General features: G+C 45.6%; 2 protein-coding genes across 2 annotated transcripts; both read left to right on the top strand.

Annotated features, from left to right (window-relative positions):
- Positions 1 to 311: 311 nt before the first annotated feature.
- nrl (neural retina leucine zipper) lies at positions 312 to 3,269 on the top strand. The gene is made up of 4 exons (XM_040128609.1): positions 312 to 929; positions 1,064 to 1,351; positions 2,571 to 2,786; positions 3,108 to 3,269. Exons 1-4 carry the CDS (start codon positions 312 to 314, stop codon positions 3,267 to 3,269), a joined length of 1,284 nt encoding a protein of 427 aa, XP_039984543.1.
- A 2,906-nt stretch (positions 3,270 to 6,175) lies between these two features.
- Positions 6,176 to 11,003, top strand: LOC120791157 (GTP-binding protein REM 2-like). The gene is made up of 5 exons (XM_040129360.1): positions 6,176 to 6,232; positions 7,096 to 7,405; positions 7,556 to 7,629; positions 9,254 to 9,431; positions 10,711 to 11,003. The coding sequence occupies exons 1-5, from the start codon at positions 6,179 to 6,181 to the stop codon at positions 11,001 to 11,003; spliced, it is 909 nt and encodes a 302-aa protein (XP_039985294.1). The 5' UTR covers positions 6,176 to 6,178.
- Positions 11,004 to 13,103: the final 2,100 nt, after the last annotated feature.

Genomic DNA, 13,103 nt, shown 5'->3' on the forward strand with positions numbered 1-13,103 from the left:
AAAACTATTTATAAAAAGTCGATTTGACAGACTTATACCTGAAAACATGTTACACCATTCCTTTCCATTGTCCCTGTATCCCACACCCTTTCTTTTTCTTTGCCTCTTCCCTTCAGGACAAGAGAAACAAAGACAAGGACACGGGGACGTACAATTTCTCACAGAGGAAACTCACCAACAAGTCTACTTCCTAACATCACCACTGCTGCTGTCTATGAGCTGCACTGAGGCAGAGGAGTGGACTTTCCAACAATCCTGACACACGGAAAAACCCTGTTGAGGCTCCACCAGCAGCAGCGGCAGCAGACGCCATGACCTCCCCTTCCCTCCCCATGCCCTCTCTCCCCCCCAGTCCTCTGGCCATGGAATACCTGAATGACTTTGACCTCCTCAAGTTTGAGGTGAAATCTGACACTCCCCCACTCCCTCCTCCATGTTCATATCCCAAATCTGGCCTGCCCCACGACCCATCCAGCTCTCCGTACACCAGCCACCCTCCGCAGGACTCCAGCTTGAGCTCCAGCCCTTACAACTCGCTGCCACCCTCGCCGACGCTCAGCGACGCCCACCCGCCTCCTTCGGGCTCTTCCTCCCTCTCTTCGTCATCCTCCTCCATCTCCTTCCCCCTCTCCATCTCCAACAGCTTCACCTCCGGCATCAGCTCTGGCTCTCAGGGGAATGTGGAGGGCAGCCCAGCCCACGGCGGGCCTCAGGGTCCCACCCCAGCTTCACTGGAGGACCTGATCTGGTTGGCAGCGCTGCAGCAACAGTTTGGAGGAGAGGTGACGGGCCCTGCCACTCTGCTGGGAGCCTTGGGAGGGGTACCTGAGAGAGGGGACAGAGAGAGGGGGCCGGTAAATGGCTTTCTGGGCTGTGAGGATGCAGTGGAGGCTTTGCTGAACTCAGCTGCTGCAGCTGTCAGCTCACAGGTAACCTGTCATTTCTTCTCTGTGTTAAGACTATGATTCTTTTCCCTTTTTACGTGTAGCCATGAAAGAGTTGACTTTTTTTCTTCTCCCCTCTGCTGCCTCCTCATCATCTTCTGTGGCCCTCCTCTCTGCAGTTCCCAGGTCTTTCTCAGAGTTCGAGCAGCAACCTGGGCGACTCCAGCAGCGACAGTGGAGGCGACATCTCCTGCACCAAGGGGACAGACATGTGCCATCGCCCGCTCGTCTTCCTCTCATCGGGCCCTCCCTCGCTCCCCAACGCCGCCTCCGCCTCGGCTCCCTACCCGCAGCCCCTCAGCCCCCAGGGCCGCCTTCATCACCACCAGCATCACCATCATCAGCACCACCCGCATCACCCCATGCACGGCAGCCATCACCATCATCACCACCCACAAGTTAATCAGGTACACGGGGCAACGCTTATGCACATCAATCCAGATTAGGTGAGCGACACTCGTTATGATAATGGGACTCACAAGGAAATGAAAACCATGGGAAGTTATATGAGGTGAAAGAAGCAAAGTGAGAAAACAGAGGCACTTGTAGCATTAGAGGGCTGAGCGGAAGGAGAGGGAGATCGTGCAGTGGAGGATTAGGATTAGGACATTAGAACATGGTTATTAATGTCTGTGTCTATCCGAAGTATCGCTTTAAGGATTGCTCTCTACATGGCACCAACATGTGAACTGAAATCTTTGTCTCTGAGGACGTAAAGCCTTGATTTCCCATGAAGAAACACATTTCTTAGCATTTATAAGCAGTGTATAAACACTTAATAACACATAGTTTATAACACATTGTAATGCAGTTGTATGCAGATAGAAAGACATTTTAAGTGTCTTTCAATATGCAGTATTTATCTATAACAAGTATAACTTCTACTATTAAGATATATTTTATATTATTACAAATGTGTTTTACTGTATTGTCATTCGTTATCTGTTCATACCCCAGCCTTCACTTATTGGTACCAACAGGAGGAGTTACAGGAGGGATTACTTGTGTCTTTGTATTAAAGTTCTTCCATACACATTTTACGATCATCTTTTTAACATTTACAGAAGGCAATTCTTAATTTTTTAAACCAATTAAATGAAATATGAATTATTTAAAAACTAACACTTTAAATGACTAAATGTGATCGGAGGAAAAACCAGTTGCGACTGATAAGGCTCAGTCTTGTATGCTCTGTTCTGGATGTAATTTCAGCAGGCAAATAAAGGTTGAAATCTGCGTTCTGGTCGATCAAGATGTCTAGGTGGATCTCTATATGGAGCACAGTGTGAGCTTATGATAATATCTGCTATTATTGCTGTGCGTAATCCTGATAACTGTCACACACACTTAGTCAGATTACATGACAGATTATGGACATGTGGTGCCGAAATGTGCCCCCTGACAGACACACCATACACACACACACATACACACACGCACACACACCCAGTATGACATATCACATGTCCACCAGTCATAATGTAGTGAGATATTTAAGTGTGGATAAATCCACTTCACACTCCTCTAACTGTACACACTCCAGTCATTTCCAGCGTGTATCCCGTATCCAGTTAACACTGAGGAACAGCATATTCTCTCTGTGTGTTTCCTTCATCCGTTGAGCAGTGCGGGGTGAACGAGCGCTTCTCTGATGAGCAGCTGGTGAGCCTTTCAGTGCGCGAGCTCAACCGACACCTGCGGGGAGTGAGTAAGGATGAGGTGGTGCGCTTGAAGCAGAAGCGCCGCACGCTAAAGAACCGCGGCTATGCCCAGTCCTGCCGCTACAAGCGCTTACAGCACCGCCACGCTCTGGAGTCGGAGAAACATGTGCTCACGCAACAGGTACACACATGCTCACACACACGTTTGTACTTATGACTCTCACTGAGAAGCTCTCCCAGCATATAATCATCCAGGCTTTATCTAACCCCAAACTTCCTCCTAGACCTAATATCAAGCTTTGATTTGGAAATGCTGACACTGAAAAAAGCCCCTAAAGCAGGTGATGACGGCAAAGCCACTGTCTGACATTCTGACGGTCCTAAATTCCCCAAGCTTACATTCCTGACACAATATGCCATGAAAAATAAGCCAGCATCATTGCTCTGTGTCTCAGCAAAGCACAGAGGAATGATCATCTCCTCTCCTCTTTCTTCTCCTCAGTTGGAACAGCTACAGTGTGAGCTGACTCGGGTGCTGAGGGAGAGAGACGCCTACAAGGCTCGCTATGAGAAGCTCCTCAGCACGAACCACGGCACCAGCGGCGACGCCCCACCGACCCGCACCAGCAACCCACCTTCCCCGCCCCCTGACTACTTCCTCTGAGTTTTATCCACAAAAGTGGGGGTGGGGGGTGGGGGGGGGCAAGCCCAGCCAAGATGGAGCAATCAGTGATGAGTAATCAGAAGAAAAGAAGGATGTGTATGTGTGTGAGTGTGTGAGTGTGTGTGCGTGTGTGCGTGCGTGCGTGCGTGCGTGCGTGCGTGCGTGCGTGCGTGCGTGCTTGCGTGTCTGTGTGTGTGTGTGTGTGTGTGTGTGTGTGTGTGTGTGTGTGTGTGTGTGTGTGTGCGCGTGTGTGTTTGTGTGTGTGCAAGAGAGAAAGACAATGCGAGAGAGACATTGGCAGGCAGTTTTGGGGCTGTACAACTGTGAAATCCACCCTTGAGTGATTAAAGGGGAATTGACTGTTTATTCATAGGGTTAGACTCGACTCTAGGCTGCTTCTTGGACTCAGTTTTTTTCTTCACTGTGAATGATAGTTGCACAAAAACTGGCTGAGAGCTCTTCGAGATCTTTTGCCTGTGATATCAGTGCAACAGTGGACAAATACAACAATGAAAATGGAATCAAAAAAGCTTTAAAACGAATCAATAGTCCCTGACACTGCGCATTGATGAGCATATTAACTATGCAATATTATATAGCTGCAATGTACTCTCCAAATGAGTGTTTGAGGCTCAAATTGCAGTTTTGTTTTTTTTATAATAAGCTGCTAAAGCTGCAGAGGTCTGAGTAGTGCAGTGGTGCTGGATGTGGAGTGATATGGGCTTGGATAAAGTATCCACGGCATGCAGTTAAGTATTTGCCAGCTAATATTTCACAGTTGCCTACCAAAATGTTTAAGCTCACCAAGACTTGTTATTCTTTGTAAGATGAATAATCATAGATTAAAGAATGTACAAGGATACCTTTCATGGGAATCTTCCATTGATTGTGCTAAATGAATAATGGGGATACTGCTCTTGTGTTTTAGCAAAGAAATCTAGTTGGAAATGGCAACATTCCGCCATTACCAATAACAGAAAGACTTGCTGTTTGCTCTCAAAAATGTTTTTTTTTTTTTTTTTTTTTTTTTTTTTTTAAGTACAAAGAAGTGGAGCTGGTAGTGTGCTTAATAAAGCGACTGCATATGGTGAAAGAGACAAAGAAAACCCATCGCAGCAGGCGAAAAAGAGTGTGGCATGATTTGTGTGGTTGTGTCCAGTTCTCCAGACTAGAGAAGCTATTTTTGGGCAGATTGAACACCTCTGTAACAGGGACCATCACCATATTGATGCAACATGTGGCACTGCAGAGCTGGTCATTGTCGACTCGGGTACTGTGGGCTACACCGGATGCGACAGAAAAATTAACGGTGCAGGGATTAAAAAAAAAAAAAAAAATGCAAAAAAATCTCTTCATGGAGATACCTTCTTAACTGTCCCATGAAATCATTGCCAGGGTTAATGCATTAGAGCTATTTATTTTGTTTGGGTGTAGGTTAAATAAACTGTTCTTTTATTTATTCACTTATTTATTCAGTATTTATTGTTTATTTATGTACTGATTCTAATTATTTTACTGGTTTTATTCCATTAGCGTGTATTTTTACTTTCCTACAGTTTATTATTTTATCAAATTGGGATTAGAATTAACATTATTACAAAAATGATGGCCATTATCATGGTTTCCTGCTCCTGTTGTAGTGTGGTTTCATATGCATATGAAATAAACAAAGTACTTTACCAAACCTGGCTCGCTGCGGTGTGTTTTGTGCACCTTTCACACAGGTTTTAACCTCATCTCCTCTCCATTCATCTCTCTGAGCATCTCCCACTCTTAGTCTTCCGCAGGCCTTTTCTCTGCAGCTCGCCCTGCAGCCCCATCCCCTGCTCCATCCCTCTCTTTATCTCTGTCCCTCTATAGTGAGGCAGTGACCCTGGGTGTTGCACTGTTTGGGATGACCTCATCTTCAGCTCTACCTCTCTCTCTGTGTCTCTCGCTCTCTCTCTGGCCTGTATAATAGGAGCAGGATTAGGGCTATAATAGCGCCCTGGCTGCTCACTGCCGGAGCCTATTGTGGCTTTGTGTGGGAGGGACGCACCACCGCTCATGGCCACACTCACATTCTGACAGAAAACATGTCCATATACACTCCTTGGGCCAGGGACTAGAAACGACTTGATTTAATGAAATGTATATGAGTCAGTCAAGGAAAAGGTCATGTGTGTCTTTGACAAGACGCAAGAGAAAAGAGGCGAGAAACCGACACACTCGGTGGGCAGGTTGGTGGGTTGTCATGCCTGTTTCTTCTAAAGGAATACCCGAATGACACATTTTAAACATATATCCCCCAAAGACACACACACTCACAAAAACAAGGCCAACTGGTTTGGAGAAGAATTGCGTTATACTGCCCCCCAGCGGCCGGTTTCCAAATCGCTGCCATCTTCCAGAGGTCAGTGAGAGCTTCGTGCCACTGAGCATCTTTCTACAGGATACTGCTCCCTGCCTCCCGCCTGAGCTGCACGCACCTGCTGCCAACGCGTGCAGAGCGTGAGTCCTCGGGGTGGGTCACTCTTCATGTCTGCTCTGCGGAAAATCCAGATCTGGAGAGCGAGAGCATCTACGCGTCAAGCCACCCAGTGACAGTCAGTGTGTCGAGCGGGGATGCGCGACGGTGCGGACTGCAGACCCGGACCAGGGCCCTGAGGAGGCAGGGGGAGAGAGAGAGTGGTGGTAGAGAGAGATAGAAAGAGACGCAAAATCGAGAGAGAGAGGTGAAGTGCGCGCGAGGGAGGGAAGAGAGAAAGGGAGAGAGGGAGAGACTCCGTGCTTACTTTGTAGTTGCCGAGAGCCGCGTGACAGGTGAGAGATCATACCGGGCTACTTGGGCTGGGGTTCATAAAGTGAGTGGGGGGGGCGCCTGTGTCTTTTGGAGTCTTTATACCCGATCGCTTAATTTCAGTTTGCAGATGCCGACAGATGTGCCCGAAGACAGGCTCAACAACGAGGAGAAGGCGACCACGGTAGGCTGCACGGAGGTCTGGGCAAACAGCTCCAACATCTAGTATTCACCCAGCCAGTCGGGTTATAGGGCAACGTGGTGGAGGGTGGAGTGTGATGATGTCTGATGTTCAAATTGTCATCCTAATGGTGGGATTTATTGAACTGCCAGTGAACCAGTTTTCCTCTGTGTGTGTGTGTGTGTGTGTGTGTGTGTGTGTGTGTGTGTGTGTTTTAGGTAAGTGGTGCTGAAGGGAATGGGTGTCATGCATTACAAAATACGAGTTAGACTAAATCTAACTTTTAGGGGATTGTTTTGCGTCTTGAGCAGCATTAAATGGCTCTGGGACAATGTTTAATATGAAATCTGACAAGCCTACAGAGAATTATCACCTGAGCTCATATGAAGCATTTTAGCATCTTTCAGCTCATTGTTTTGATTTTTGTTTTTTTGGTCTTGGAGAGACCTTTGTCTGGTTGAGAAAATAACCCTGATTATGTCATCAGGCTCGATATTCCAAATATTGGACAGACAACTTGCAATGTTACATGAGGTCTGAAAGATTAGGGTATTTAAGGGGCAGTGAAAGTTTAATAACAAATTCTACTGAGCTGTATTATGGGAATTGTAGGAGTCATCGTTTGTGAAGCTTGACTCATATAAGGGAGTAAATGCCAGGATGTCACAGCCTCTGCTGCACAGATTTTCACCATTTAGTCGCTTGCAAATCCCCCTATTTTATGGAAGCACCGTAGCAGTGCTAAATAACCAGAGTATCTAATTTGTGTTCTGTCTTTCTTTGTATTATATGAGAAACATCATATCTGACTAGAGACTAGATTTAAATGTTATGTAATAAAGAGTGTCCCTCAATCCCTCCTCCAGTGTGACAGTATGACTCTGTCCAGCACCCCGACTGTTCGCAGAGGAAGCACTCCTCTGCCTATTAAGCACCAGCTCAGACGAGAGGAAGCTGTCCATGATGACTGTGACTGGACATCAGGTGCAGCTGGACCTTCCGCTTCACCGCTCAGCTTCAGCCCAGCCTTGGACGACACGCTGACCGTGGCGGTGGAGGGTAGACCTGATGGGCCTCTAAGGATCGCCCTGCTGGGGCAGAACGGCGTGGGGAAGTCTTCTCTGGCCATCGCCCTCGCCGGGGACATGGACCGGACTGCGTCTGTGGATTCTGATGGTACAAAAGCTGTTTGTTTGTCAAAACTAATGCAGTATTGCAGGGGAAATGCAGCCCGCAGTGCCGTGCCTTACACAGTGAGCAGCGGGTGAATAAATCACAGAACCCATCTCCCTTCTGAGACCTAACTGCTGCTCTCCCTGTCCTTAGGGGAGGGTTATGTGCGCACAGTCACAGTGGATGACGAGGAGAGCACCATCATTATCTATGACAACTGGAGACAGGTGAGCCAAACAACACTTCAGTGTTCCCACAGTCCCTGTTCCCTGCTCCCTCATTTAGGCCACAGAGCCCTTCTTTTTGCCATTTCACTGTGGTATATATACTGTATATACACCTGCTCCTGCCAGAGGGCCCGGAGGCTGCCGAATCCTTGAACTGTTTTCAGAAGCTCAAAATGTACCTTTTCAGTTTGGATTTTTAGCACTTTGCTTCATTTGATTTTCTTTATTTGAAACACTTTGTGTGCTGCACAGGATAATGCTTTGCTGCACTAGGGGAATTAGTACCAGGATTTCTAGCTGAGTGTGTAGAGAAATCTTTGACAAAAACTGACAGCATCCATCCAGTCATAAATAAACTGGAAGATGAGTGTGTCCCAGTGTGCCCTGCGCAGTTGGTGGGGTACACCTTTGAAAGGTCACTTACACAATTAGCATACAGAATAAAAAATTAGCTTAAAGGGAAAATATGTCATCAAAGGAAAGAGGTGAAACACAAAAAAGGTAAACGAAAAAGAAACTTAAAGGAACTGCATTGCATAAACAGATGCTTACTGCATATGCAGCATGTTACAAAGGTGTTCATATTGTATATCTGGAGCACATTTCATTGTTTATTGTACTTGACAGCACTAAAACAAGAACTGATGCGAAGCACACAGAGACGCTGTGGCAAAAAGAGGACAATAACTCTGCTGCATCTGCATATGGTTGACTGAGGAAAGCTCATTATCAGGTTATTTTGCACACTTTTTCCTCTTTTCCCTCGAGTGAAGTTCAGAGGCTTCTGTGGATGGATGCGAGCGAGGGAGAGAGAGAGAGAGAAAGCTGCCCACAGAGCAGACGTGCCAAATGACTGCATTAATGTTTTTGATTTAGGTGGATGTGTGGTAAATACTGAATACACACACTGGTGAGACAATCTGTCTTTTTTTGATGTGGGGATTCATATGTGTTACTCCTTGTATAATCAGTCATGTATTTGTTGTGAGGGACACGGTAATGGTTGCTTTATAAGGAAGTTTCTTATATAATTTCAGCGTTACATCCATGTCTTTCCTTAGAGTGCAAAAGTTGCCTCTGGTCTGTGCTAGGTTCTAAATTGAATCAAAATTAAATGCAAAGTCGATGGACCATGGCAGCTCCAACTAAAGACAGGATGAGGTTTATCCCGTAATCTATGAGGAATTCACTCTGGGACATTTTATCTTTGTCTCTTTGCTGCATGGAGAGGATGTGTCACGAAGAACGGGAGGTGTATTGCAGTTGCCATCAACAGTAGTAATTCCTCACTAAACCACTCGGGATTTTAGATAGAGCATTTAGTTGTCAGCTATTTCTCTAGACTGCACTTACACTGTTATTCTGCACGTAAGCCTTTGAAAACAGTATTTATGTGTCTGACATAAGAGTGTGTTTTATGACACACTGATACCATGGAGTGTTTACAAGTCAATTTGAAATTGGCTCGAATTTCCCTCTTCATGACTCCTTGAAGTAGTCGTGCGTGATAATGTTTAGCACAATTATCATAACAACTGACTCAGCTTTCACTTTCCTTATAGTATATTTAAATGACACCTCATTATTGTAACACACAGTGCGTTTGCCTTTGTCTGTCCCTCAGGACCTGTCGGCTCTGCAGTGTGAGGCGTGTGTCCTGGTGTTTTCGGTGACTGACAGGCGTAGTTTCCACCGCACTGCTCAACTCCGACTTCTCCTGAGAGAGACTCAGCCCCAAACTCCCATCATCCTTGTTGGTAATAAGAGTGACCTTGTTCGCACACGTGAGGTGACCTCTCAAGGTAAGATGAGCCTCCCCCCGCCGGTTTCCTTCGGTCGTGGCGCTTTATCTGTGTCAATCAACACTAACGTGAGGTGAAATATGTGAAAATGTAAATATCAGCGTTTCAGCTTCATTGCTGTGTGGGAGTATGAGGGGAGCCACAATTACAGTCACTGGGAATGCACGGCCTGTTCACATTCATGAAGTTTTACAACCCACGGGCTGGGCAATCATATACTATTACAGCCTGTATATGGCGTACGTCCCAACTCAAAGCTCCTGAAAACTCAGTTTCAAATCGTTAGCATTTCTCTGCAACAATAAATATTCGTGACTAAATAAGCAACAGCTACTGTTATCATTTTGAAAAAAAAAATTAGCATGTTTACAGTGGCTGACAGTTAGTTGTCTTTGTGCAGCAGAGCATACTGTAGCACCTCTAGATTTTATGGCCACTGGGTGTCAACCCTTCTGCAAGTCTCAAAAAACCCAAACCATCTGCCCTTATCACACTATAACCTTCTTACTAAGCTCCTTGTAATTGCTTGTAATTGCATTTTGCACAATTGGATCAAAGGAACCTCTCCTAGTGTTACCCTCGCCTAAAGAGCGCTCTTCACCACCCTCTCTGATGAAAGAATAAAGGCCTTTTTTATAATGAGATGATTCAGTGGCTGGTTCCTGAAGGTTTGGTCACAGTGTGTAGATGACTTACCTGCAGACCTGCAAACATAACTTTTAAGGGGTAAATGCTCCTTTGAGTGGAAGCGTACTCACATAACCACAACTACTATAAGCTATAAGCACCGGATCATACATAATATGGCCTCAAACTCAACTCAGAATATAATGGACTGTAGACTATATTTTAGTTTTTTCCTTGATGTGAAAAATTATCTTAAAAAATTTGGTTGTTATGTACTGTTCTCTGTGTTTTTTTGTTTAAAATCAATAAAATATGATCAAATACTAAATTGGTTTTGACTGCAGGGCTGTTGTGTTGTATTGAAAGGTGTTTCTGTTATTTTGTCTATTTGCTAAAATGGACAGAAAAAAAAAAGTATAATTATGTACTTCTGGCTGTTTAAATGGGTTTCAGTGTTGGACGCCGTGTCATGGTGGTAAAGGAGGGGTATCATATGAAATTTTATAATAATGCAAAATAGCTACAAAGATTCAGAGACACTGTAACATTGCAACAGATGACACTGCACGATGTCACATTAAATGTAAACTTAAAAGCCGTGACAGTCGCCTTTATTCATCTTGTCCTCTCTCCTCTCCATCTTTTCCCTTAGAGGCCATGTCCAGCGCCGCCCTCTTCAACTGTCTGTATCTGGAGATCTCTGCCTCTCTGGATCACCGTACCCCGGAGCTCCTGGAGTGTGCGGTGCGTCTGGCCAGGGGCCAGTCTCCGTGGCCCCCGGGGACCAATGCGGAGGACCTGAGCGGAGGCGGCCAACGCGAAAGCATCACCTCCCGTGCCAAACGTTTCCTGTCCAGCCTGGTGCCCCGGTACCCGCGAGAGCGAGAAGTGGGCAAGTTCCTGAGGCAGAAGTCCCGCTCGTGCCACGACCTGGGGGCGCTGTGATCGGAAGCCGCAGGGAGTTTGATGGTTACAGAGGTAGCTGGAGGTGATGCAGTAGACCAACGAAGAGAGGAAGAGGGAGTGATACAGCAATTAGTGGACAAGAGAGGAAGATGTGAGTAACAGAAGGGGATGTGGGTGCAAAGGTGCCAGAGTGATGGCAGGACAATGTTGTGGGTGATCATCGTGTGCATCCAGCAGTGGAAAACAGGGGGAATGACAACAATGTTAGTGATGATGTTTATCGATAGGATGATACACAAATTTTGTAAACAAGACGAAACAACAAAGAAGAGAAGGATATTATACTGTTTTAGAACACGTGTAAATAAACTGTAGTAGTGATAGCTAACTGCCACCCTCATATCTCTGAGAGCTAAATAAATTGCTTTTTTGAGTCTTGACAAAGTCCATGTATATTTGCCTTGGCCTCTGATGGTCCAACAGGTGTCACATTTTGCTTACTGAAGAGAAAAGCAGTAATCACGTTTAACACACAGGTCAAGCAGAGGATAAAGTCATGACCACACATGTTCATAACTCATCAGCGGGTTAGACGTTACTGATGATTCACGCTGTGTTCATTCTCTCTCAGCTACTGTGGTATCCGTGGGGAAGGTAAGCAGTAAAGCAGTGAAAGGCTGGCGAAAACAGAAGGGTATCAAAAAAAAGAAAGAAAAGGTGGACATACAGAGCTCAGCTTGGCAGTAAGAGAAGGAGCGGAGATGATTGTATATAGAGTGATTGTTGCCATGTTACGGTTGTCAAGGCGAACTGGAATCACTGAGACATACACATTACACATTATATCCATTTCAGCGCCGTTGCCTTACCCCCGTCCTTTGTGTTGCATATTGATTCAGAGATGGGCGGGCTGATTCTGGCACGGTTCTTTTTATTTGTTGAGCATAAAATTCAACTCCAGATTAAAATGCAGAGGATTTCTGTCAGATAACAGCTTCTCTGCACTCAACTGTATCACTCTCTACCCACAGCACTTCCATCTTCCCACTTCCACCCACGTGAGAACAAAGATTTAGCACATCATAGGTCGTTATACCCCTCATTTGTTATCAAAGGGAGAGCTGCGCTGTGATAGAAGGAAAAAAAAATAAAAATGGTGGCATGATATTCTGACTCATTCCCTTGGCTGCAAACTACTGGAACAGATTGAAAGGTTAAGATTTTGGATCGTCAACGTGGGCTACAGGCTCCATCTTGTGGCCGAGTTGAGGTCCTGCAACTGAGCTGATACCGACCGTACAGAGCATGGATATGGTTGAAATGAAAGATAGGAGGGAAATATTTCCGAACATAAGTTGCTGTCACTTTAGCAGAGCACCAGATTCACTCAGAGGAAGTGCACCTGTCCGAGACACAGATTCATGATGGAGTAATAAGTTACTGTGAAGTACATTTCATCCCAAACCTGGGCTGCAGCAAATACTGGAGGTCCACATCCCTCTGCTGCAACTCCCCTCACAAACATTTTGAATAGCCAGTAAATTAAATGTTCTTTGTTCTTTTATTTATTTGTTGAGCATAAAATTCAACTCCAGATTAAAATGCAGAGGATTTCTGTCAGATAACAGCTTCTCTGCACTCAACTGTATCACTCTCTACCCACAGCACTTCCATCTTCCCACTTCCACCCACGTGAGAACAAAGATTTAGCACATCATAGGTCGTTATACCCCTCATTTGTTATCAAAGGGAGAGCTGCGCTGTGATAGAAGGAAAAAAAAATAAAAATGGTGGCATGATATTCTGACTCATTCCCTTGGCTGCAAACTACTGGAACAGATTGAAAGGTTAAGATTTTGGATCGTCAACGTGGGCTACAGGCTCCATCTTGTGGCCGAGTTGAGGTCCTGCAACTGAGCTGATACCGACCGTACATAGCATGGATATGGTTGAAATGAAAGATAGGAGGGAAATATTTCCGAACATAAGTTGCTGTCACTTTAGCAGAGCACCAGATTCACTCAGCGGAAGTGCACCTGTCCGAGACACAGATTCATGATGGAGTCATAAGTTACTGTGAAGTGGGCTGCAGCAAATACTGGAGGTCCACATCCCTCTGCTGCAACTCCCCTCACAAAC

Source organism: Xiphias gladius, chromosome 6 (assembly GCF_016859285.1).
Source record: "Xiphias gladius isolate SHS-SW01 ecotype Sanya breed wild chromosome 6, ASM1685928v1, whole genome shotgun sequence".
Lineage (NCBI taxonomy): Eukaryota > Metazoa > Chordata > Actinopteri > Istiophoriformes > Xiphiidae > Xiphias > Xiphias gladius.